This window comes from Cololabis saira, chromosome 6 (assembly GCF_033807715.1).
Source record: "Cololabis saira isolate AMF1-May2022 chromosome 6, fColSai1.1, whole genome shotgun sequence".
Taxonomy (NCBI): Eukaryota; Metazoa; Chordata; class Actinopteri; order Beloniformes; family Belonidae; genus Cololabis; species Cololabis saira.
The window spans coordinates 9568878-9593123 of record NC_084592.1 but is presented as its reverse complement, the minus strand read 5'-3'; the positions used below and the strand labels follow the sequence as shown (position 1 = coordinate 9593123).

At 43.5% G+C, this 24246-nt stretch overlaps 1 protein-coding gene across 6 annotated transcripts in view; it reads left to right on the top strand.

The window, feature by feature from the left end:
- dgkh (diacylglycerol kinase, eta) overlaps positions 1-24246 on the top strand; it is a 72714-nt gene that overhangs the window by 22071 nt on the left and 26397 nt on the right. For 5 of the 6 annotated variants that reach the window (XM_061723240.1, XM_061723241.1, XM_061723238.1 and 2 more), the window contains 5 exons: positions 1143-1223; positions 12540-12644; positions 13987-14119; positions 21632-21738; positions 22846-22971. In XM_061723240.1, the coding sequence (XP_061579224.1) occupies positions 1143-1223; positions 12540-12644; positions 13987-14119; positions 21632-21738; positions 22846-22971 (552 nt within the window). Of the gene's footprint in view, positions 1-1142; positions 1224-3496; positions 3543-12539; positions 12645-13986; positions 14120-21631; positions 21739-22845; positions 22972-24246 lie in introns of those variants that run through there. The other variant, XM_061723243.1, reaches the window with a different exon arrangement.

Below are 24246 nucleotides of genomic sequence, written 5' to 3'. Positions count from 1 at the left end.
AGTCATCTGTCTCTGAGCAAACACTTTTTTTCACTTCATCAACTTTTTTTTTTTTTAATTATGCAACACAGTTGTTGTGTAAGTCAGTTTTATGGGAGCAAGTGGTGAGAAGATATTGTATGCTGGAAAAGCAGTTCCTAATGCTTCAAAACAATGCAAAGGTCTGTATTATAGATGCTACATATGGGACTACAGGGAGCAGCTTCCTTCACGTTGGCTCTCTGGTATCTTTTGAAGTTTGATGTTGAGTTTAGACCAAACATGAAGCAGACTACCTAGATAGCAAAACTCAGCCCCATCCCTTGAGCCACAGCTGGCTTTAACAGCATGTGCCACAGTCCACCTCACCTCTCTCCTGTCATTAGCTGAGGTCCAGGCGAAGTTTGAAAGGGCTACCAAGATGTTGGTGGCGTAAAGTCGCATGACGTTGGTTCCAGAATGCTAACAAGATTTTTAGGGAGTGATTTTGCACTCATTTTACGGATTTCCTACTTATGCTTTGGTGATGTAATAAATAGCAAAGGGTGCTGGGCTCTCCGGGGGCCAGTGGGAAAAGCAAGCCAGTTCTTTGTAGAACCTGGTTGGAATTAGCACCAGCACCAGCACCGATTTTGAGTTGGTAAAATGGAGGTAATCCCTGCATGGTTACTGAATAATCAGTCATTGTCAAATATAGCTGAAAGTACGCAAGTATCACAAAGCGAATATTCCCTTTCAGTTTGGTCTGAACACACTAAAACAGCAAAGGTGTTCTGTTTTTTTTTAAGTAAGAAATAATTAAGAAAACAAGATCACAGTTTTAGACAAAAAGGCCGCAGAGGAATTGCCAAAAAGCTCAAGTCCCTGCAGCCTGGACTCCTTCAGCCTTGTCTCCTGCAGCAGCTTCCATTTTATACTGTAAAGTTTCATTTAACGTCTGCTTTGTGGCCATGGCGAGCCATGGTGAGCCATGGCGAGACATGACGAGACACGGCTCTCACAGCTTGTTAACACTGTCTTCATGGCATAGATAACAATAAGCTAAGTTCATCCCATCCCCTGAAAAGAGACGTCAGAAAGCTGATTTTATTTTCCTCCTCTGTGCCCTTTTATCTCTCCGGGATCTCCATCCTCCTCACACCCCCTCGTCCTCGTCTCCGCAGTCCCTTATCTTCGACGAGGTGGACCTATCGGATGCCAGCGTTGCAGAGTCCAGCACGAAGAATGTCAACAACAGTTTCACGGTAAGTGGATTTTAACACTCACTCAGCGTTGGAGGGCCGATGACAGACGTGGATCATGTGTGAACTGATCAAAACCGCGTTTGCACTTCTGCAGCCTGCACACCAGCTGCGGTTTATGTTGCAAAATGTTATGAAAGCTATGATTCTATGATTTCTTTATTACTATGCTTAATTCTGTAGCCTACGGTTTTGCTGAGTGGCAATGCGATTCCAATGCCGTCAGAAATTGGATCTTTGGCTCCTCATGTAAATTAAGTCATTGGAAGGTAAAGTGCCAATGCATGGGTGTAGGGACATCCAGAGGCACAATCTACCAATTACAAACAAATAAAACATATATCCAGGGACTCCCAAACTACTGTGGCTTGACTCAAAATGCCTGCTGCAAAAAATACTTAAGATCCTGTTTAGTTTGACGTATTTTATCTAGCTCATTGCCAAGAGGACGGGGCTTAGAGAGGGTATTTGTGAGTGCAGGGAATGGCTTGGATCCCATACATTGTCTGTGGAGGGTGAGCTCCTCTGTTCCTCTGCTCTGTGGGTTTTCCCAACAGTGAGTAAGAAGTAGAGCACCCAAAAAGATTTGCCCACCCTTATGCAAATGAAGGCATCCAGCATGAAAGTAGACGTTGTTCTCTATGTTGTTGTGACCAGTAAGACGTTTCTCCTGCCAGTTGCATTAGTAGCTGCAACAGAATGGAGTATGTGACAGCATACGTGCATGTGTTTTAGGTAGACGCCTGCGGTGCATGCCAGTGCAACAGTTTTCATTTTAGGATAAATAAATTGCAACTGTTTTATTTTACCAGTGAATAGACAGCTGTGAATATGTTATTACATTCCTGCCAGTAAATCGTATTGGAACCAAGTATAACATATTTAACTTGATAGACACCTTTTACCTATTTATCAATGCCCCAGTCAGAGTTCAGCTTATCAATCATTTTTTTTTTGGATGATTCAAACTTATATTTTTCAATATATATATATATATATATATTACAGGAGCTTTAGTCAATGTTTAAAGGAAAAGGCAGGAAGTAGGCACTGCTGCATTTTAGGGGAGCAAAACACTATTTAATAAACCTGTGCCTGTAGTTACTTCATCTCTCGCTGCTATAACCCATCTCAAGGTCTTTAGTTTTCACCTTCAAGGAAAACTATATACTGTTCAGTTCCAGTTATTCATTCAGCAGAAGGCCCATCAGGGTTAAAAAAAAAAACAAAAAAACAAAAAAACATGATTGGCTGTGATTAATAATCCACGTCACCGTCTCTCCCCCTGGAAGTACCAGTTCCAGTTATATTTAGATGAAATTTGATTACGACTCTCAGCATGGCTCCTTCTTCTTTTGTCACATGCTTCTCATCAGGACACACATCCTCTGGAAGGAAAACAAGAGACGATGCTGTGAATGGATGCTTGTTCTCAGAAAGATGGAGCAGCTGAGAATGCGTGTGTGTGTGTCTGTGTGTGCGTGTGTGTGTGTGTGTGTGGGAGCTCGAGGTAAATGAACATGAGGATTATGAGCAAGTAGGATAAAAACAGAAAGTGAAAGAGCCAGTGGTGCCCCCTTGCTTTCTATAAATGTCTCTCCTCTCCAGGGATGTTGCTATAAATAGAAACGAAGAGGAGGAGGAGGTGTAGGAGGAAGGGGAGCAGAGCCCTGAGGGGAGCACGTGGCCTTGAAACCGAGTGGCTGGCTTGGCTTAACGTCTGCCATATTTAAAAATGAGATTACGTGCGCCTGCCGCGTGTGTTGTGACAGAAACCGGGGTCTTATGTACTTCCTGGGAACAAATCTTTTTTCGATTCTGCCTCTGCAGTTCATGCGCACACATGTTTTATGTACACCGCTGCATGTGTGAACCGGGCCGACACACTCAAAGCCCCTTCTCTCCGGATTACGTAAAGGTTGAACACATACAGAAAATGCCCTCAAGAGCATCAGCATCCCGCTGGGAGGTGGGAGGGGGGTGGGAAGGAATAAGCTGAGGAGAGCCAAAAATAGCAAGCGAGGAACAAGGACGATGGAGACGGGAGAGTACGTTAGGATTGTTATTGGTGGGCAGATGCTGCAGAGGAGCTGGGGACGGTGAAGGTGGATACAGCGAAAGGTAGCACAGCTGTGGAAATCCTGGAGTGATGTCACTTGGCTGCTGACCGCATTTGCTCCTTGGGAGAGGAGGTGGGGAGGTGGCGGGGGGGAGAGGGGGATAGCGGGAGTGAGGCAGAAGCGAGCAGTGAGAGGAGGGAGAAAAATGGGAAATGAAGACGAGACAGGCGGCTGATGTGAAGGATCGGTGATATGCAGAAAGGTAATGTGACATGATGAATGGCAGTTCACTGTGATGCTCACACACACACACACATACACACACACACACGCTCTCACACACACACACGCATGGATGCGGATCTCTGTAGTCCACACAGTCGTTGGACCGCCGCACAGTTGTCTGGTCCCCGTCGTCCTCTGTGGAGGGCGGTTAAGTAGCTCATTATCTCAGTGCCGAGATGCTCAGCGCTGCATCCAGATTCACGTAGGCGTCCCGCAGAAGCGTCCTCGCCGTGTTTCATGAACACGCCTGTGTTTGAACCCCGTGGGGGACCAAGGATGTGTTAGATGCACCTTCCACAAATGGAATAATCAAACAAGAAAAGGACTCGCTCTCACGCCTCTGGTCCTGTGGGTGTTACGTAATCGCCATGAGATCCCCACCAGCAAGATGTTTATTTGTCAGGAGAGGGTTCCCGGTTAAGGGCAAAGAATCTAAAGGTGTGAAAAAAACTGACTGAGGTGAGTGGAGATGTGTGTGGCTTCCTCTTTCTGTTCATGCGTCTATGAAAGCGTACAACCAACTGATCCTTTGACATCTGTTTGCAGTCTTTCCACTAGTTTAGGCAATATTCCTCTGCTTGTGTTTTGGAAATGAGCTCGTGCATGTGCTGCTGCTGCTGCTGCTGTTGGTGTTTTGAGTACATGGAGCACCTTGAGGTCCACGTGAGCGAGCGCTCTGCCCAACCCGACAGGACTGGGCAGGAAAGACCGCCTCTCACACTGGCTTGTTTTTTTGGACCGACTCCGTTGTAGCGTCAGGAAATCCACACCAGTTCTGAATTGTGCACTCGCATTAGTCATTTGTATTTGAAGGAAAGTGGGGTTTTTTTTGTTTCGGGAGCGAGCCGCTGCGACTCTTTTCATCCACCTCTTTTTTCCCTCCCCGTTTCTCTTGAAGACACAGTGTCTGCGCAGGACTCCTGCCTGTGTGTGAGTGTTTAAAAGACGATGGGCGTCCCTGGTTTTCTTTGCTCTGTATCAGGTGGTCGCCGACTTCTTTGGCTCTTTTTTTGTCATCGCTTGTGACATCAGAACACGTGAAGACACGCACTTCTCTCGTGGTCAGTCATCAAGAGAGGTTTTCCACACTTGAGGGATGCCTAGAGCCATATTTGGAAACAGCTACTCCCTGTTTCCCCTGGCAACCGAGCTTATCGCTACTCTATTCCACACACGCACGTCAAAAGAGACACGCACACGGCAACAGTACACCAGCGTTGAGAGACAGGATGATCTGTGTCCAAAGGGATCAATTTGACTGCGTACATGCGAGGAGACACTCTACTGCTGAAGTGCAGGGCTGCATGCACACCAATCCCCACAGCTCCTGCTGGGAAAAGAAGGATGCGCTGCAGTGGTCTCTGAGAAAAACAAGGAATTCTCCGAAGAGTGAGGGAGAAGAGGGACATTCAGGCAGAGTAACGCGTTTACTTGTACACACAGAATAAATTAAAGATGGCTGATAGGCTGAAAGTTAAGGATGCTCTGCAGAGGCAAACACACACACACACACACACACACATGTGCACACACACACAGCCATGTGAATGCAGCGTCACAAATCACCCGCAGAAATTTGGGAGTAGTCGTCTCCACTTAAAAGAGGACGAAAAGGCTAATGTGATTAGCTTTATTATCGATGTAGGGTGAGGAATCATGTACAGAAAAACACACACAGACACAGTTGATACTCAAAGGGAGGGCTTTTTTTGTGCAGCTCTTTTTCTGGGCTTTTTTTTAAGGAGCAAACAAACTGATGGGGGACATTTATTTATGTATTTTTTTTACATTTTGTACAAGTCCAAGGGGTGGCAGATGCCGTTCAGTGGGAAACAGGAATACGAAAAAAATCCCAAAACAGTTAGATACAAATTATCTTAAAGGGACATTAAAAGGATCCTGGGTTTGTTATTAATTGATGAGTAGTGTAAACTGTCATTAGGGACCAAAGTGATGTGATGTGGCAGTTTTGTAAGTGTACACAAGATCTAGGATAAGGACTCGTTGTACCATATCTGACATTTTCTTCTGGCCCCATGGATGGATGGATGGATGGATGGGTGGATGGATGGATGGATCGTTGGGTGGATGGATGGATGGATCGTTGGGTGGATGGATGGATGGATCGTTGGGTGGATGGATGGATGGATCGTTGGGTGGATGGATGGATGGATGGATGGATAGATGGATGGATGGATGGATGGATGGATGGATGGACGGATGGATGGGTGGATGGACCGATGGATGGATGGATGGATGGATGGATGGATGGATGGATGGATGGATGGACAGATGGGTGGGTGGGTGGATGGATGGTTGGATGGATGGATGGATGGATGGGTGGGTGGGTGGATGGGTGGGTGGGTGGACGGACGGACGGACGGACGGACGGACGGACGGACGGACGGACGGGTGGGTGGGTGGACGGACGGACGGACGGACGGACGGACGGACGGATGGATGGATGGGTGGATGGGTGGATGGATGGATGGATGGGTGGATGGATGGATGGATGGATGGGTGGATGGATGGATGGATGGGTCACGGGGGTCTGCTGCAGCCTCTCCCAGCCCCATGAAAGGCAGGGGTTCACGTCATCACTTCCTTTTGGGGTCATGGACAAACAACCACACAACTCACCCATATAGGCAACTGAGAATCTGTGCTTAACTTAATATACATGTGTTTGGACTTGGGGTGGAAAACTACATGTGCTTGGAGAAAACCCATGCAGCCAGGGGGAGAACCAGACTCCCAACAGGGATCTCTCTGTGTTCGGATGTTCCCCCTGTGCTTTTGTGGATTCTTCCATTATTTTTATTAGAGTTTTAAATTAATCGACTGAGAACTAAGGCTACATTCACACGATCCAAATCAATATTTTGGCCCATATTTGATTTCTGTTCCATTCTGGTCTGAACAGCTCAAATGACACAAAATCGGACTTTTTCACATCAGACTTGGGTCTGAACAGTCAGATGGCATCTCATCCGTCTTTGATGTCACTCTTGTGCGAGTAATGTCACAATTCTGTACTGGTGGGAGTTTAGTTTGGATGAAATCTGCTTCGGGGAATCAATCCTCCAATCCCTGCTCCCATGCCTCATCCACACACGTCGTCGTCATGCAGATGTTGAAGCCATCGCTCCACACTTGGCCAATGTTGAGAAGTTTTGCTCTCCTTTTCCTCAGGTTTCTTGAGGAAGGTTAATAGTTAATGGATTTATCTACGTCCACTGCACAAAAATGTCAAAAAGAAATCCTACATGCTCCCTGATGCTGCATCTCTAAGTGTGAATAATTATTCATCCAGTCTTTAAAGTGCTTTTGCAAAACCTATGCCTGCAAGTCTCTTGTATTGTGTCTGGTGAATGTAGCCACTGGAGGTTTTATGTCATTCCTGCAGACGCCGTCCAGCTTCTTCTAGCTTGATGGGTTGTGCCGTGTCAGATTGAAAGCCATGCCAAGACAGTTAAATGTTTTCCTTTAAAGCACTCAAATGTAGGTTCAGCCGTAAATTCATGTCATCCTGAAAGGTGAACCTTTGTCTTCCACTTAATCCTATAAATAGAATTGGATGTGAACTATGATGTGCTGACGTCAGTTAAAATCACACACAGGTGGACTTAGCTGAAGTTCTACTTCTGAACGTACCTGGCAGTTTCAAGTTTCAGCTTCACAGAAACTAATTAAACATACAAATATATTTTATGAAATCTCGTAATGACGACAGTTTCAGACGTATAGACCAGTGGTCTATACGTGGGCGTGTTGGAGCTGGGAAAGAGACATGCTGGACACTGGGCTCCGAGGACCAGGGATCAATACCACTGCTATACGCCGTCATTCAAGAATGATTTTGAACAAATATAATAAATGTAAGTAGATTGAAATGAAAATTCTCTGAGGATATTTAATTTAGCAAATAGAGAACCTGGACAGAAACAGGTATTTCTGTGGTAACTTGCGCACACTTGATTCCTCTCAGCGCTCTGTTTTTATTCTTTTTTGGAAGCATCTAAGCCATGTCGTGTTTTAGATTAAATACAGTCATGTTCTTGGAATAATATTATATGGTTAGTAACATTTGTCTGGCGGCAACTTGTGGCTATAAACCAGATGGTTAGCTGGGAACATCAGGCCTCATGCAGAGAGGGGAAAAAACGCAATATACAGCAGATGGACCTCACTAATATACACAAACAGGCAAGCACTTTAGCCAGAATGTGAAAACTTGAGCACACAGTATTGTAGATGTGTGCTTTCTTTTCTTTTTACACCCCACGGATTCAACAGGTGCTGCTGCTTAAAACACGCCTGAGATCAGCTCGTGGCATCTGTGTACGTCACGGTTAAGGTTTAACTGTAATGCTGCATTTGTTATGACATGATTTGTTGAGCTGAAACATAAAAAATGAGACTTAACATTTGGCTTGGAAAAGGCAAAGTTTTATTAATGAAAACAAGGCACTGAGAAACAAACAACCCCCCTGTCCCCCCCAAAGAAACATGACAGCACGCCACCATAGAACACGTTTCAGCTCTTGGCTTTTCACTGCATTATCGATCCATTCACAGTTGCAACCATCTTCAGACAGAGACCTGCATCCTGCAGGTGATTAACAACCCGCTGATTGGATTCAATTAAACAAGTTCAAACCATGAGAAGAAACACACTGACCATAGTGTATGCGGACAATACCCTAGCTCATTATGAAAGAACAAACCATCCGATTAGCAAATGCCTTCTCATGCTGACCAACCATGGTAGTTGCTGCAGCTGTCACGGGACATATTCTTCCGTGCATCCATTTTCTAAACCTGTTTATTCCTATTTAGGGTTATGGAGATCTGCTGGAGCCTATCCCAGCCCTGTCCTAGCAGGAGGCAGGGGTGCACCAGGTCTCCACCATGGGAGAATCACATATAGACAAACAACTACACACACTTATCCCTACAGGCAATTTACAATCGCCATTTAACCTGACATATATCTTTTTGTGGTTTATGAAGGATAAGTGCTAAAAACCTTCTGCTGGATCAGAGATTCTTTGGGCTTCTTTGCTTATGCCACAGCCTCTGCTACCCATGGATGGATGGGTAGATGGATGGATGGATGGATGGATGGATGGATGGATGGATGGATGGATGGATGGATGGATGGATGGATGGATGGATGGATGGATGGATGGATGGATGGATGGATGGATGGATGGATGGATGGATGGATGGATGGATGGATGGATGGATGGATGGATGGATGGATGGATGGATGGATGGATGGATGGATGGATGGATGGATGGATGGATGGATGGATGGATGGATGGACATTTTTATCTCTGAAATGAGCACACAAGTTACCAGCCTTAAATTAATCTTCAAAGCTGCATATCGATGTTTTGAAGTTGCAATACCTTCTGCTGCCTTTAGGGACACCTCTACGCCACATATTTACGGGTAAAAAATGAAGAAGAATCTTCTTTAAGTTAGGAGGGAGTTAACGTAATAATGTAAATAGTTTGTTGGGTTTTTTTGGTTTTTGTTTTTCTTATGAAAAAAGGGTTTCTATAAGAGAAAAATTGTCATATTCCCTGCATGTTGCTAGTAAATGCAAAACAACAATTTTATATTTCCACTACCACTTATAAATTTGGGGAAATGGCTAGTAATGTAAACATAATCCACTTCAAACTTTCCCATAAATCATTTTGGCCAGCTGGGACTGACAGGATTGCAAACTGAAAACCTCTGTGAAGCGAAAGGTCTTAACCAAACGAAAAATGATTTTTTGTTTGGGTCTATTTTGAATCTCATAAATCTGTGGATGAAATCTGCTGTTCTCTTGTACATAAATAGTAGTATAATGACTGTAATTCTTCTTTATGGGGTACATTGTGTATCACAGAAGAAACATCAATTTCCTACAAACGGTCAGATTAAGAGCTCTCAAAGACCCTCAATTTCCTCAAACGTCAGATATATCAGATGTACAGGCGGTTGAGTTGCCAGTGATTTGATATGGAAGAATACAAACTGGGAAATATGCTCCATTCCAGAAATAGTCAATCTGAGACAGAGTCTTGACAACTTTAATGAATCTCTGGTAATAAATCAAAAATTATTGCATAAAATGGTCTCGTGATAAGAATGTATGTTTACGCTGTGATGTTTGCAACCTACTTAAAACCGATTTCTAATCTCTTTGCAGTGTTTTGTTAAATAAAGAATCATTGCACTAAAAGATAAGCATCGCACGTTGTAGTAGTCTCGTCATTAGCTGTTTGTACTTTCTTTCACACATATTTGGCTGGATGAGTTAACAACTGACACCAGTTAGTTTCTCTTTTCTAGACGGAGAAACAAACAGCCCCCCACAGCCATCTGGATCTGTTAGTCCGACAGGAGGAGATAATGCAGTTCCTAGCTATATGTGTAAATGCTGCATGCAGTCTCAGTTCTGAAACGGGCAGACTCTCATTTCAACATGTATTTAGCCCATTTTTAAATGCTAAAATAAGCATTAAAAACATACAGGGGGATTTTCCTTAATGGCGTTTGCACAAGCATCAGATCTTTATGGGTTGAAGAGACATAGTTATCTAGTCGCGTTTCCATTAGCCTTAAATTTGCACAAAACACAAATATCGGAAAAGAAAAGCTGAAATAGAAACGGCTCTAATTCGCAAACACTCCCAAATATCGCAAAAATATATTTAGGCGTTTCAATAATGTAGTTTATTGCAAAAGTGTCATGGAAACGCTTATTCTGCATTTCCATGTCTCTGGCGGTGCTGGATGTGATGTAGCCGGTTAATCTAAAGTCATCAAAATGTAGTTTCTAGCTGTTTTTGGCCTAATTAATACGATATATTTATATGAATTGTTCTGCATTACTGCATTACATAAGGGCTTTGCCTCTGAAAGATCCTTTAAATGATCCTCCACTGCCTTAGCCTTCTGACCATTTTCAGTTGTCGGTTGCGGTAATAATAATAATTTGTGAAAGATATTTGTGTCCATCTTCTTTAAGACTGAGATTTTCTTTTTCACTGTTTTTGAAGAGAAGTCTCACAGGACGAGATACAAAGATTTGCGGAGATACAGCGTTAGTGAAAGAAGACACAAAGCACCCACTTATTTTCAACTTATTTTCTTGACAAAAGATGTCAAGTTGCCTCTAAGGTCTAAAATCAGGAATCCACTTGCGTATTATGTAAACACTCAGCTTGACTATGATCTGTATGGTTGAGAATCAACAATAATGGAAGTTTCATAGGTAACTAAGGTTCTTTCTTTTAACATTTTTTTTTTTTCCCATTTTACCTCTGGATGGTGTCACAAGAGGGTTGTCGAGTTCTTCTTATACAGTCTAAGTGGCTTTTTAGTAGAAGGAATGTGTGATCTTTTTCCAACATGGCAATGTAAATGAAATGCCTTAACTTATGCAGTGATTGAGAAAGTTTTTTATGTAAAGTTTTGTCATATAACATAACTCTAAAGTTTTGAATTAAACAAAAAAGTAGACAAAGCTTTTTTGTTCTTTATCCCTACTGTCACACAGATGTACTCGCCCACAAAGTCCAATAATAACGACACCAGCACATACTGGCAAGCAGATGCCCAAACCTAATTACATCTACTCATACAGCTGACTTTTTTTAAATAATTCAAAGCCAATAAGAAACAACATATCTCAACACAATGACATGAGATGAAGCAGAACAATCTAAGAGATGTAAAGTAAGCTTGAGTTAGGTGTGTTAGAGTTTAGTGTTTCGGAGATTCTTGAAAGTAAAGGGGGTGCACCTGACCTGATGGCCTTTAGTTTTTCACCTCTGTGGAACCACAACTCAGAACAGTCTGGACTGAGACCGCCTTGTTCATAGGGACGGCAGAACCGGATGACGTTACAGAGAGGGTTTAGATGGCTGCCTGCAGCTCCACAAGTCCCTCTGTGGGCAGAATTAGTGTGTTAAATTTCAATCATCTGAAGAGATGGATGGATGGATGGATGGATGGATGGATGGATGGATGGATGGATGGATGGATGGAAGGAAGGAAGGAAGATTTTGAATTTACTCTATTTTCCCTGCAGAGGAAAGACTGCAGTTCCAAATGTTTTCAATTTGTATTTCAGCTGTTTGGTCCGCAGGAAAAAAATCTCACAGTTTTATCCCACTAAGGGGAAGTTTGGTGAGGCACTCCACCTAAATCAGCAAGCCATATCAACCTTCCTTTGTTTCTTTTTTGCAACACAGAGAACAATTATTCTGGTGTTGTCAACTGGTATAAGACCGCAATCCATCATAGACAGCATTCCTCAAAGAGAGTGAGAGACGTCACCTGTGGTACACGTATATTTTTTCAGGGGTGTGTGTTTCTGTGTGTCTGTGTCCGTGTGTGTGTGTGTGTGTGTGTGTGTGTGTGTGTGTGTGTGTGTGTGTGTGTGTGTGTGTGTGTGTGAGCACTGCGTTAGTCCAATGAGCAAAGATAACATGAGTTAGAAAGAGGAGAAGGAGGAGCATGAATAAGTGATGCAGGCTACAGGGATTGTCCATTAAACACACATGAGATGGGTAGGTGGAGGGGGTGGGGGTGGAGATGGTGACGATGGGGGGGAGGAGGCTCTTTTTCACCTGTCACCACACATCTGCCTCAGCATGGCATGGGAACAGAGCTGGAAACGGAGAGAGGGGTTCAGAAAAGGATGCTGAAGCGAAGACAGCAACTAACTCAGGAAGGTGTGAGTGAGCATAGTTAACGAGATATTGGCAGAGAAAGATGGCAGGGAGGGAGGGGGTGAAGAGAGGGGAGGGTCCCCTCTTCTCTCTGTTTTAAAGACCGAAGCGATCGCGCTCTCCGCTCAGAGGCATCCCAGACAGGAGTGGGAAAGCACTGGACACGCTCCTCTCGCTGCATCCACAGGTCCGTCTTCAGTCCCTCAACCAGATCGCTGCTTTTTCTCCCCTCCAGGTGATCACTCCGTTCCGTAGGCTCATCCTCTGTGCCGAGAACAGGAAAGAGATGGAGGACTGGATCAGTTCGCTCAAGTCCGTCCAGTCCAGAGAGCACTACGAGGTAAGAGCCCTCCACATCCACACGCTGCCAGAGCTGCATGACTGTTTTGTAGAAGTGTTAGTGGCTAGGATGGGAGATAAAAGACAAGACAAAGGGGGGTGGACTGAGAGAGCTGAAAGAAAGTATCACTGCACCAGCGCATCTGGCATCAGCCGCTCCTGATTGCGATTCTGCAGCGTTAATAGTCTCACTGTTGAATAAATGCTATGCAAATTCTGCTTGTTATCAAAAAAGAGCTACAAAAAGTTTCTGTATTGATGTGCAACGCATCAGAGCACCCGCAGGAGTGGGCATGGAACAACATGTGGATACACCTTGTTACCGCTGCACAAGTGTCGTATCTGCGCCGAGCGATCAGTGACAACACTTATTGACTCTTATGAGTAAATCTACAATAACCGCAGCCTTTTAGACAGAAAAAGACGAGATGAAAACGCGCGTTTTCCATTCAGTGACACCCCCTTTTAATGCACATCTTTATCGTGCAAGACTGAATCTGGCAAACAGCCCATCACCACAACAGTTGGCTTCTGTGAAATCCCGTTTTCACGAAAAGAAAAAAAAAGTCAAGCATCACTGATTCTGATATCCAGCTGTCAACTGAGACGCGAGCTCCAGGCTGAATGTTGACAAAGAGGGGATGTGCTGAGCTGGGAGGGGAGGGGGGGTGGCAGAGGCAGAAAGCGGCAGAAAGCGGCGCTGCATTTTAATGGTGCTGATTTAAGAGGGAAATCTTATATAAGACCCCATCCCTCACCCCCTCTCCGCACCGCAGTGCAGCAGCAACCCCCAAGCTCGCACACGACAGGGTTACACACGTGTGTGCGCACAAACACGCCCCAGCCGAGATGTCAACGCGACGGCACATCTTCTTCTCCCGCGCAGCGCTGTGAGAAACGCCAGTATCCCACTTTTTACAAGCACTTGTTCCAAGTCTTACGAAACACCAACTGTGTTTAAGGCTGCGGCAACTGCTGCAGACGCAACGCCCACGCTAGCACAGAGCTCTCACATTAGTTCCAGTGTCCATACAGCAGGGCTAAAGAAACTTCAGATAGTCCAATAGCTCTTCTAAACTCATGGAACAGGAGCCCTGATGTTTTTTTCTTACACTAATCAGTTCTACTGATGCGCCTCTGTAATCAATGCACTGAATGTGGAAAGGTGCTTTATTGTGTCTTCTGCAAAGAAAGGAGTCAAGTGTGACATATGTGCCTCATATTTAATTGCTATTAATAAAAACACAAGGTTGTGTATGTTGTTGTCATGTAGTGGACTGTATGTACTTTTCTGCGACTGTCATCCCAGAGCTGCCAACCTGTTTTAACTTCTCCTTTGCCAGACTGCACAGTTTAATGTGGAACATTTCTCAGGGATGCACAACTGGTACGCCTGCTCCCATGCACGGCCCACCTTTTGCAACGTCTGTAAAGATAGCTTGTCGGGGGTCACATCTCATGGCCTCTCCTGCGAAGGTGAGTCACGCACAAAACCAATACTGCACCTCCTCACTGCCACTCAGGGGAATTTTGAACTTTGAATGCATTTTTGTTTGTCAATCTGAAAACCCTCCACGTGCCTTTACTGATTAGAGGGTGATTTTTTATCAGGGAACAGTGTTTGGTGCAATCTCCAGACCATGTGTGCAAGCATGTTTAAAGGCAGCGTTCTGGCTCGGTGGTTAGCACTGCTTCCTCACAGGAAGAAGGTTCCTGGTTAAAATCCCGGCAGAGTTCTTTCCATTCGGAGTTTGCATGTTTCCCCCAGTGGTTTTGTGGATTTTCTCTGGTGCGTTGGGCTAGCTGGTACTTCTGAATTGCTAATGGGAGTGAGCTCTTTCAGGTTTTCTGGCACCAGATGATAGATGATGGTAAAAGAAAGACTAATTTAGCGAAAAGATGAAAAGCAAGTGATCAGTTACGGGAAGTGAAGCTACAAGAGATTTGTCTTCCTGTGCATAAACACAAATCATTCTTTTTTTTCACATTCCTAAAACTGATGATGAACGGGGACGTAAAGATAAAAGTGAAAAGAGAGCTTCAAACGATCTGATATTTTGCACCGGCAGACTTATCCTCGGGGGATCAGGACATTTGATCGGGTTATAGAAAAATCTTACCCCATCTATGGAAATAAAATGTTTTCAGCACATTGTCAGATTTTGTCGTTCACGTATGCATCTGAAGAGAATGACTTGGCGGTTGTGTTGCGGCAGATCGTTTGCAAAGCTAACGGGCCGGCGGCCACTTTGAGAAGGTGTACATTGTATCAGGACTGTCCGAACACTGCAGATTGGACCGACACAGATAGTGGGTTGTGGAGCAGGATGTCCATCAGGCTCACTGCTTTAGGTTCAGACAGAGCGGACACTAACACCACGCCAGCAGACGCGCCATCCTGCATCCATATGCTTTTGTGTCACGCCGTGTTAGATAAGTGTTGACTCAGACTTCTTTTCCAGCTCTCCTTTTATCATTAGTGGAAAATAAAGCTGTAAATGGATCTTGCGAATGACGACGCATCTCCTCACCTTACCTGTGAAAGCATTGTGAGGAGGGGTGTTAAGGAAAATGGGGTTGATAAGGGTGAATAGGACTATTTTTGAATCCTTTTAGCCGGTGTTAAGTGGCGGTGACAGGCAGCAGAACATAATGAGCACCATCTGCATATTCCCTCATGCTACTTTTTCTAATGTTCACCTGCGGGTGCGGGTAAGTGCGTCTCAGCCCTTGTCTGTGTGTGCAAGTGCGAAAGGACTGAGAGCCTCTCCACTCAGAGCTCATCATCATAAATGAGGCCATCTTTATTCAGGGGCGACAGCAAAAAAGGACCAAATCATTACAGCGGTAACTAACTGTTGTGATTTAAATGTGCTAATCCCACTCCTCAAATATACGTCCAAAAGTTGGTCCATTTATTCAGATAATCAGGCCTTGATCAAAGCAGGACTGATGCGTTAAGATGGACATGAAAGAAAACTCTGGAGCTGGTTTGTTAACTGGTTACACAACGGTTATACAACCTTTTTAGCAACCGCTTAAGTGTGTCACCGTAGGCGTGGCCGCACCTGAGAGCCGATGTGAAGTTACAAAAGCCTGCCTTCTTCTTCCATATGGACGTTTTATAAATCTGGTCATTTTTGCATCTTTACGCCACAGTCGCTTATATTTACAATAATCCATGAATGCCTTCCACCCATCACCTTACTTTCTTTCTTGCTTTCCTCTGTTTTGATTAAAAAGGGACAGACATAATATGAAAACTCGGAGCTCCGGAGCAGGTTATTGCAGATCCCTCTGCCCAGTTCCAGTTACACGCTCGTTTTGAAGAGTCTGCCTTTCTGTCGGGATACTTTTACAGAAACTGTGTTGTCACAGTCGTCATCATGCAAACACACAACTAGCTTGTGGACCAAAAGAGGAATAATAACCATATTAATAATGAAATAAGGGATGAATAATTAATAATGAACGTTTTTATTACAAAAAGATGCAGTGGGATTGTGGTTTTAGTAATCCCATGCTCCCAGTAAGAGCCAGAGTAGAAGACGCCGGGACAATCTTGGTGTGTTATTCACTGGAGAGAGGAGAAGGGGATATGATCTGATTTGAGACTGACCTACTTGTATTGAACTAGAGAGGTATGAGCTCTTTAAAGGCTGCTCATTAAGACGAGTAGAGAATACGCTGTTTTTTCTGTGCCATTGGGTTGTTGTATTTTGTACGCTACACGACATGCTTGTGCTGAGACTTGGGGTTTTTGAGCCGTGGTGGGTTCATACAACGAGACTGAGCAGCGACATCGGATCAAAACTAAAAATTGTACACTGGAAACAACAAGTGTTGGTGATGTCACCAAAGTTACGCCACATTCCACTCAGTCAGGCCGAGCAGCTTATACTTTCCTCACCATATTGTGTCTGTTCTTTCATTTTCTGGGCTTCCTTCTCTCAAGTCCCCTCCCCCACCTCTTGTGGGCTTATTGATTACAGATTATTGCAACCTTCTTTTAACGACTTCCCCCCCCCCAGCAACTCCTGCACAACACCAGCTGCATTATGTGAGGAAGCTTCACAAATCACATCTTTGACACCTTCACAAATAACAAATTAGATCCACTGATCAATTTACCTCCAGTCTGGGCCATTTGTCACCAAAGTCCAGATTATTACCGCCTTCAAATAGACGGTGGAAGTCACTGATTTAACCTGAACGTGGTTTATCTGGATGCATTCACAACACTGAAGCCGGAACAGTTCGCGACTCAGCATCCCCTTACGATCATGAAAGCAGAGTGTATGGCGTGCCGTGACCAAATTGTGCTGTAACGTAAATAAGGACCGACACATAAGAGCAATGTGGTGGAACAGAGCATTCAGTCAGGAGTGAAGCAAATTTGTAAAGAGAGAAAGCAGGAAACTGTAACGACAGAGACCAAGGAAGTGCTGCTTTATCATTCACAGGACAGCATTTCTTGGCACGTTAGTGATACTATAAAGTGATGCGGTCGTCTAAAGCGCCTTTTACATTGCCTGATAACCTGTGTCCATTACCCCTATTTCATGTTTCGCATGTCCATAGAGCTGGCCGCTTCAGTAACCCGCCTCCGAGGGTACAGTTAAACGCAGGTCAGGTGTTGATGTAACAGAATGATGAGGGATGGCTGGACCTGGGTGTGATTTACTGATAATAAGAGAGGAGGCCCGCAAGCTCCTTATCTTCAGAGCCGAGGAGCCCATAGGCTGGCAACTGACAATGACAATGACAGCAGCTTTGCAAAGAATAAAACTCAGGTCATTGACAAATTGGAAAGACACGGAAAGAAGTTATTTGCAGAGGAAAACTGGACTGGTCATATTTAGATTGGTGCTACAAAATTTGGGGGAAGCCACTCTCTGCAAATCCTGTTGCAATTCAGTATAGCATCTGGCACCTGCTCCAACTCTTGCGACCCAGCGCTGAATCAGCCACCTCTTCTGAAGTTGGTGAATCAAACCAAACATTTACATTTACAATGCCAAGAACATGAAGAACATGAGTTCTTCATCCAGGGAAAATTTTGGGGTCCAAAGCCGTTTTCAGAAAAAAACAGTTGAAAACTCTGGAAAAGAGGCAAAAATGGCAAGTGATTAATAAACTCATATTCGTCTCTCTCTCCCATAGAGTCTAGTCTTGAGTTTATTCTGCAATGGGAAAAATCAGGTTTAAGATCTTGTAGTGTAAAGGCTTTATATTTCACTTATGGGTTTGGCTGTGTTTGATTTTTTATTCAAAGTCGTTTCCTGAGATTGAATGTTCATTATGCTCTGCATTTAATTTACCTGCTCCAACCTTTCTCAGGGAAGCCGGTTAGGGTAAATCGGTCACATGGTTAGCTAAGGTGTGCTCCACTGTACAGCTTTCTGCACACTAGATGACTAGATGAGTTGTGTGATAGAAACTCTTATTTATTTCTTGTGTAGCTACAACGGTGTTCAGAGGTTCTGTGACCTGCTATGGTCCAGGTCTACATTTATGTGGGCATGGATACCTTAAATAGTATTTTAAAACCCATAAGAAGGTTCTCTTTTTTTGTTGCTGCTGTTGTTACTTACCAAAGCAAAGATGGAAACAATTGTTAAGCACAGACTAGCCAGATTGTTAGACTGACTTATAGCTAAATGTGAGGTGCGAGAAGTGAGGGATAAAGGCAGAGAATAGAAGGAACAGCATACAGGAATGAAAAAAGAATGGATGAGAAGAAACAACAGGGGAGAGCAGGACCATGTCTTTAGTAAACTTTGAGCACAGCCAAATGGTTCTGTAGCAATCAGCACAGCTTAAATTTCCACCCGATTTCCTGCACTGAACATTGAGTGGTGATTGATTTATTCGACCTAGCCTCACACACAATCACACAGATTTCTTCTGCCTTTCCGTCTGTATCGTGTTCTCACAATGACTCTCACGATCCCAGACGCAGTGCTGTCTTTCGTCTGGTCTGTGAATGCTCGGGGTCCGGCCCGGCCATTAACAGCCAGCCGTATCGTGTCGTCTGACTTCTCCTAATGCTCTGCTAATGCCCTCTAACAGCATTTAGTGGTGGACGAGATTGAAACATTACTGTTGCTCCCGGATATGACTTTGACTCGTAGTATGTGTATAAACTTCCTAACGATAGCATTGTGTGTCAGTATTGTGTGTGTGTGTGGGGGGTGGGGAGGAGGGGAAAAGGTTCCCAAGGGTGCAACAGTCCGATAAGTGCCATCATCTCTAATGGAGAGCAAGGGTGTGCAAACCATCTGTCTATATCAGCATTAGAAATATTTGCGTGTTATTTAAATTTCGCTCACGTTTCTTATTCAGTTGAGCCGGCTTTAAGCACATGCAGGTCTGGGCTTCTTCAGACACGCATAGTAAACCTTAATAGAAGGGTGTGGCAGGATGGATGTCACTGTTTTTGAAAGTGACTTTGTGACCAACTGACGTTGTCTTTATCCTCAATATCCTTAATTAAGATGGATCCTGATTGTAACTTAATCCTTTACAGAACAGAAGCATGTGATTAGAAGACTTAAAGCACCTCGTATCTGTCCTTGAATACAACGCTTGAACCAGAAGCTCAGCTGTAGCACATCTTAGAGCATAAACACTGGAAGTATGGGGAAAGAGTGGGCATGGCTCCATGCAAAGGTGGAAATGAACTACAAACCAGCACAGTTATGCTTACTTACTGTAGTATTGGCTACCTTGGATTAAAACCAAATAACCACGAACTTCTGATACTTTCACTGGGAAAGTCTGCTATGAAATGTGCATGATGTGATGTGATGTGATGTGATATGTGCACCGTTCTAAGAGAGCTTGTGGTGATTTAAGATATTTACTTTGTAGCAGCTCAAAAAAATAAAGCTCTCATTTAACTGTCATTCGCAAACCAAAACACATTTGGATACAAACACAACCGGCAGCTATTCTAAAACAGGTTACATTGTACTTAAATTCTTACAGGTTTTCTAAAGTCTCAAGACGTGTTCCACAATAAATAATCCACCAGTTTTTCTCAGAGTAGCTCTACATTGCTTCTTAAGCAAATGGGCCATTCTTTCATTTATTTATGTTGCTTCTACATTTAGAAGTGTATTATTTGGGACATGAAACACATCTGCTAACTTATTTCATGCAAATCCATCCACGAGTATATAAATAATCCTGCTTGACAAAGAAACAAGCCACACCAGTCCCATAACCACCTTGGGACTCCTGCTTCGGTTCTTTAAAGAGGGGATATTCTATTTTCTTGGCCATTTGTTCTTGCTGTCATTAACAGCAACCTTTCATAAGGTGTTGTCCCAAATATTTTCAAACAGGCAACAGTGCAACCATTGAGCAAAAAAACCTGGCCTGGATCCATCTGTGTTATCCAACTTAAGCCTTATTTCTAAGCTTCCTTTTTTCTCAAAAATTTAAGCAAATTGTCTCTATTTTAGGTATCTAAATTGAAATGTAATCTTGAAGGTTTTCAGTCTGGTTTTAAATCGCTTCATATCATAGAATTAGCGTTGCTGAGGGTTTTTACTGACATCTTCGTGGCTACATATCAGGTGGACTGTGATCCTAGTTCTTTTCTAGTAGCCGCCTTTAACACAGGGGATCATAATATTTTAATATCTTGTTTAGAGTACTGTGTAGGGATTGTCTCGGAGAAACCAATGTGTTAGTCTACATGCTTTTAGATCCTCATCTGACATCTGCTTCATTGTCATTTGGGGTCCTGCAGGGCTCAATTCTTGGGCTACTGCTATTTTTCTCTGTATCTGTTGCCCCTTAGTTCCATTCGTAGAAATGACAAAATTGCTCTCCATTGTTATGCAGATAAGAGTGTTTATGTGCCCCTAACACAAAATGATGGCTAAATTCCAATGAAAAGAAGACAGAGGTTATTGTTTTTGTCAATGTATCACCAATGGGTCTTCTTCTCTGGCACAGTACGGAAAGCCAGTTGTCACAAACCTGGGTTTTGAGATGGACAAGGGTTTTAGCAGTGGTGAAATCTAGCTTCTTTCAGCAAAGACAGTTGGCGAAAATTAAAAACATTCTGTCAAGAGATCACTTATACCAATGATTGATGGTTTTCTGTAACTTAGCTGGGTTACTGTAATTCTTTGTATGTTGGTGTTAGCCTGTCCTCCCTGTCTCATCTTGAGCTGATGCACATTTGCTGCTGCACACCTTTTTACTGGAACATAAAAGAGAGTGCACATCATTCCAGTCCTCATCCTTCCTGCACTGGCTGACTGCCCATTTTACAGTTCATGTTCCAATTATTTTATTTGTTGTTTAATCTTTAAACGGTCTTGCCCCACCCTACCTCTCTGAGCTGCTGCGCTTCCACTCCCCTTCTGACTCTTCTGGATGTGCTGAGGACACAGCAGAGACTCAGGGGGTTAAGGCTTTTGCTATTGTGGCTCCCAGATTGTGGAATATGTTGCTGTTACACATTAGACAGACCTCTTCATTGGCCATGTCTAAATCTGCTACTAAGACTCCCCTCTTCTGCTTGGCTTTTGGATTTTTGTTTGGAGCCGGATAAACCTGCTCTGGATGTCCCAGTGATTATTTCTTTCTTTCAACCTGCTGCTGTATGCAGCTTAATTGTGCTTATTATTGTGGAGCTACAAAACAAGTTTATGAAGAGTAGTAATTACAGTCACTGATATCTAATTAGGGCTTGATTCATTACAGGATTGTACATTTTAGGGTGTCTCTGTTTCTGAGTTACATAACTGAGTCACATAGCCATGTTTTTAAGCTTGTAAAAAGACATTTCTTCTACAAAAGTAATTTTACAGTGATAAATGTTGCTAAACTATATCACAGTTTAATCATCTAATAATTTTTTCCTCCAAGTGCTCCAGGTGTGTTTATCATATATGTCCATCAAGGGCAGGATGATGCCTCCCATGGATGGAAAACATGGTTAGACTCATGTGTGTTTGTGTTTTTCAGTGTGCAAATTCAAAGCTCACAAACGCTGTGCTGTCAGAGCCACCAACAACTGTAAATGGACGACTCTGGCCTCCATAGGGAAGGATATTATTGAAGATGAGGATGGGGTGAGTTTCATTAAATTGGATATTTTGCTGAAATAGATTTGTGCGTTATAATGCAGCTGGTTTTTGCAATCTATTTAACTCTTAACTTGCAAAGAATGATAAGATTATGGGAAATAAATCTTCCAGGTACGGTGACTCTTGCATTTGCATTGACGTTTTTCTTGTCAGTGTCTTGGTGCAACTTAGTACTGTAAAGGAGGTAAAAGAGGAAAAATCATATTATTTAGAATGAGTGATTGTTTGAGTTGGTACAAGAGCAGTATCCATAGAAGGCGGAGCCTTTGGTGAACAAGCGTGGAAAGAAGATCTCCACTTTGTTGACAAATGCATGAGAAAATCATTTAAGTGGGATCCTCAATCACTCAGCACTTATCAGAACCATTACTCATCAATAGCTGATATAAGCACGTGAGCAAGAGATTACTTTGGGGACCTTTCGCCAAGCAGTGCACTATAGAGCTACAAGCACTAATCCCACTTAAAATGTTACTGTGAAAATGAGAAGCCTTATGTAAACTTTGTCCACTATTTAGGCTTTTATCACCAACAAGTCCAAAAGTTGTGTTCTGCTATGGTTTCAGGTTTTATTGGTGCCCTTGCAAAAGTTATTTCCACCTCTGTGTTAGCTGCATTGGTGCAGAAAAGTACAGCGAAACATCTCTTTCCAGGGATGTCCGTGCATTTTCAATAATGCAATACAAAACCATATTCTGCAGACGAAAAAAAAGGCCTGACCGAGGAAGGAGAGTGTACAGGTAGTGCCTGCAGTCCTGATCTGTCCCTAGCAGAGAAGGTGTGAGGAACTTTAAAACCGAAATATCTGACAATGACATCGTTCTGTTGCAGACCTTAATAAGTGTTTGCAGAATGACTGGGATGGAGTGAAATAAATCTTGTGATCGAAGCCCATAAGAAAGAGCAGGAAGATTGGACATGTGCAAGAATAAGCTTGCATTTTATAAGCCGGACGTTTCCACACTCACGTCCAGGACAGGTGTCATGTTAGTTGTGCACTTCTTCAAGTGATAGTAGGTGATTGATAGAACTAGATAGTGGAAAGTCTTTGGCATTTTTTAACCTGTGTGTCTCTGTGTGTTAAATCTACAGATCGCCATGCCTCACCAGTGGCTGGAAGGCAACCTGCCTGTCAGTGCCAAATGTGCTGTGTGTGATAAAACATGTGGGAGCGTGCTGAGGCTGCAGGACTGGCGCTGCCTTTGGTGCAAAGCTATGGTAATGCATCTTTCACACGTACAGACGAGCTAAATGGTTGACATTTGACTGCTAAACTACGGTAGCATTTATTCAAGGTTCTGTTTGGCTGTTTGGAACGTTTCATGAAACCAAAAACAGAATCTCAGCATCAAATACAACTCAGTTATTATCTGGACTTTATTACCTGGCCCATAATAACATCTCTGTCCTTAATCAACCACTCTGCGTGAGGTTTGCTGGTGTGTTGATGATCCTTTTGCCCTATTTTATGAACCACTTTCAGACATCTTTACCCGTCAGATCGCTCTGAAATACTCTGGTATGCAGAGATGGTCATGGTCAAGGACTGACTGGCTGCATCAAATCATAACCCCTCCACCCCCATGCTTGACAGTTGGATTGAGGCGTTTGAGTGGATATGCTGTGTGCCCGCTTTTCAACCCTGGCGCTGTGATCTCCATTGACAGGAAGGCTAGAAACAGCCTGGAATATTTTCCATTTATGATTAATCCTCCTCTCCGTGGAATGACGGTTTCCAGATCTTTTGAAAATGGAACCGCTCCCAGTTTTATGAGGAGCAGCAGTTGCCCCCCCTGCTGATGATCAATGACTCCAGCAGAGTTGATGAGTAACACCTGGCTGCTCCTTACCCTGACCGCCACTTACACTCTCACCGTACTTAGTTTTTTGTGCATTTTTGTCCAAAACATACACACAGTTTGGAATGTCATGTTTTTCTGTTTGACTGAGGTTAAGAAATTGTAAGACCTGGTAAGGACCAGATGATTTTAGTTTTTATTATTCAATTAAATTCAGTTCAGCTTTATTGATATAGAACCGAATCAAAACAAATGTTATCTCAAGGCACGTCAGCAATGCAGTATATAGTATTAATATAGTAATTATGGCTTTACTAAGGAAACCAACAGGTTGCATCAAAACTTGCTCAGGACGGGGGATTGTTGGATATAATCCCCCGTCCTGAGCAAGCACCAGGCAACTGTGGAAAGGAAAAAGTCCCCTTTAACAGGAAGAAACCTCTGGCACAACGAGACTCAGGAAGGGCAGCTATCTGCCGGGAAGAAGAACCACAGGTTAATAACAACAACAATGATGTCATCAAGACAGTTGGAGTAGAAGAGAACAGAGTGAGGAGAGGTGCATCATGGGAGGTCCCCCAGCAGCCTAGACCTACCACAGCATAACTGTGCCTCTCCTGTCTCTCTTCTTGATTGTCTCTTTCCTATATCCCTTTTCCTCAAATCAAATCAAATCAAATCGAACTTTATTTGT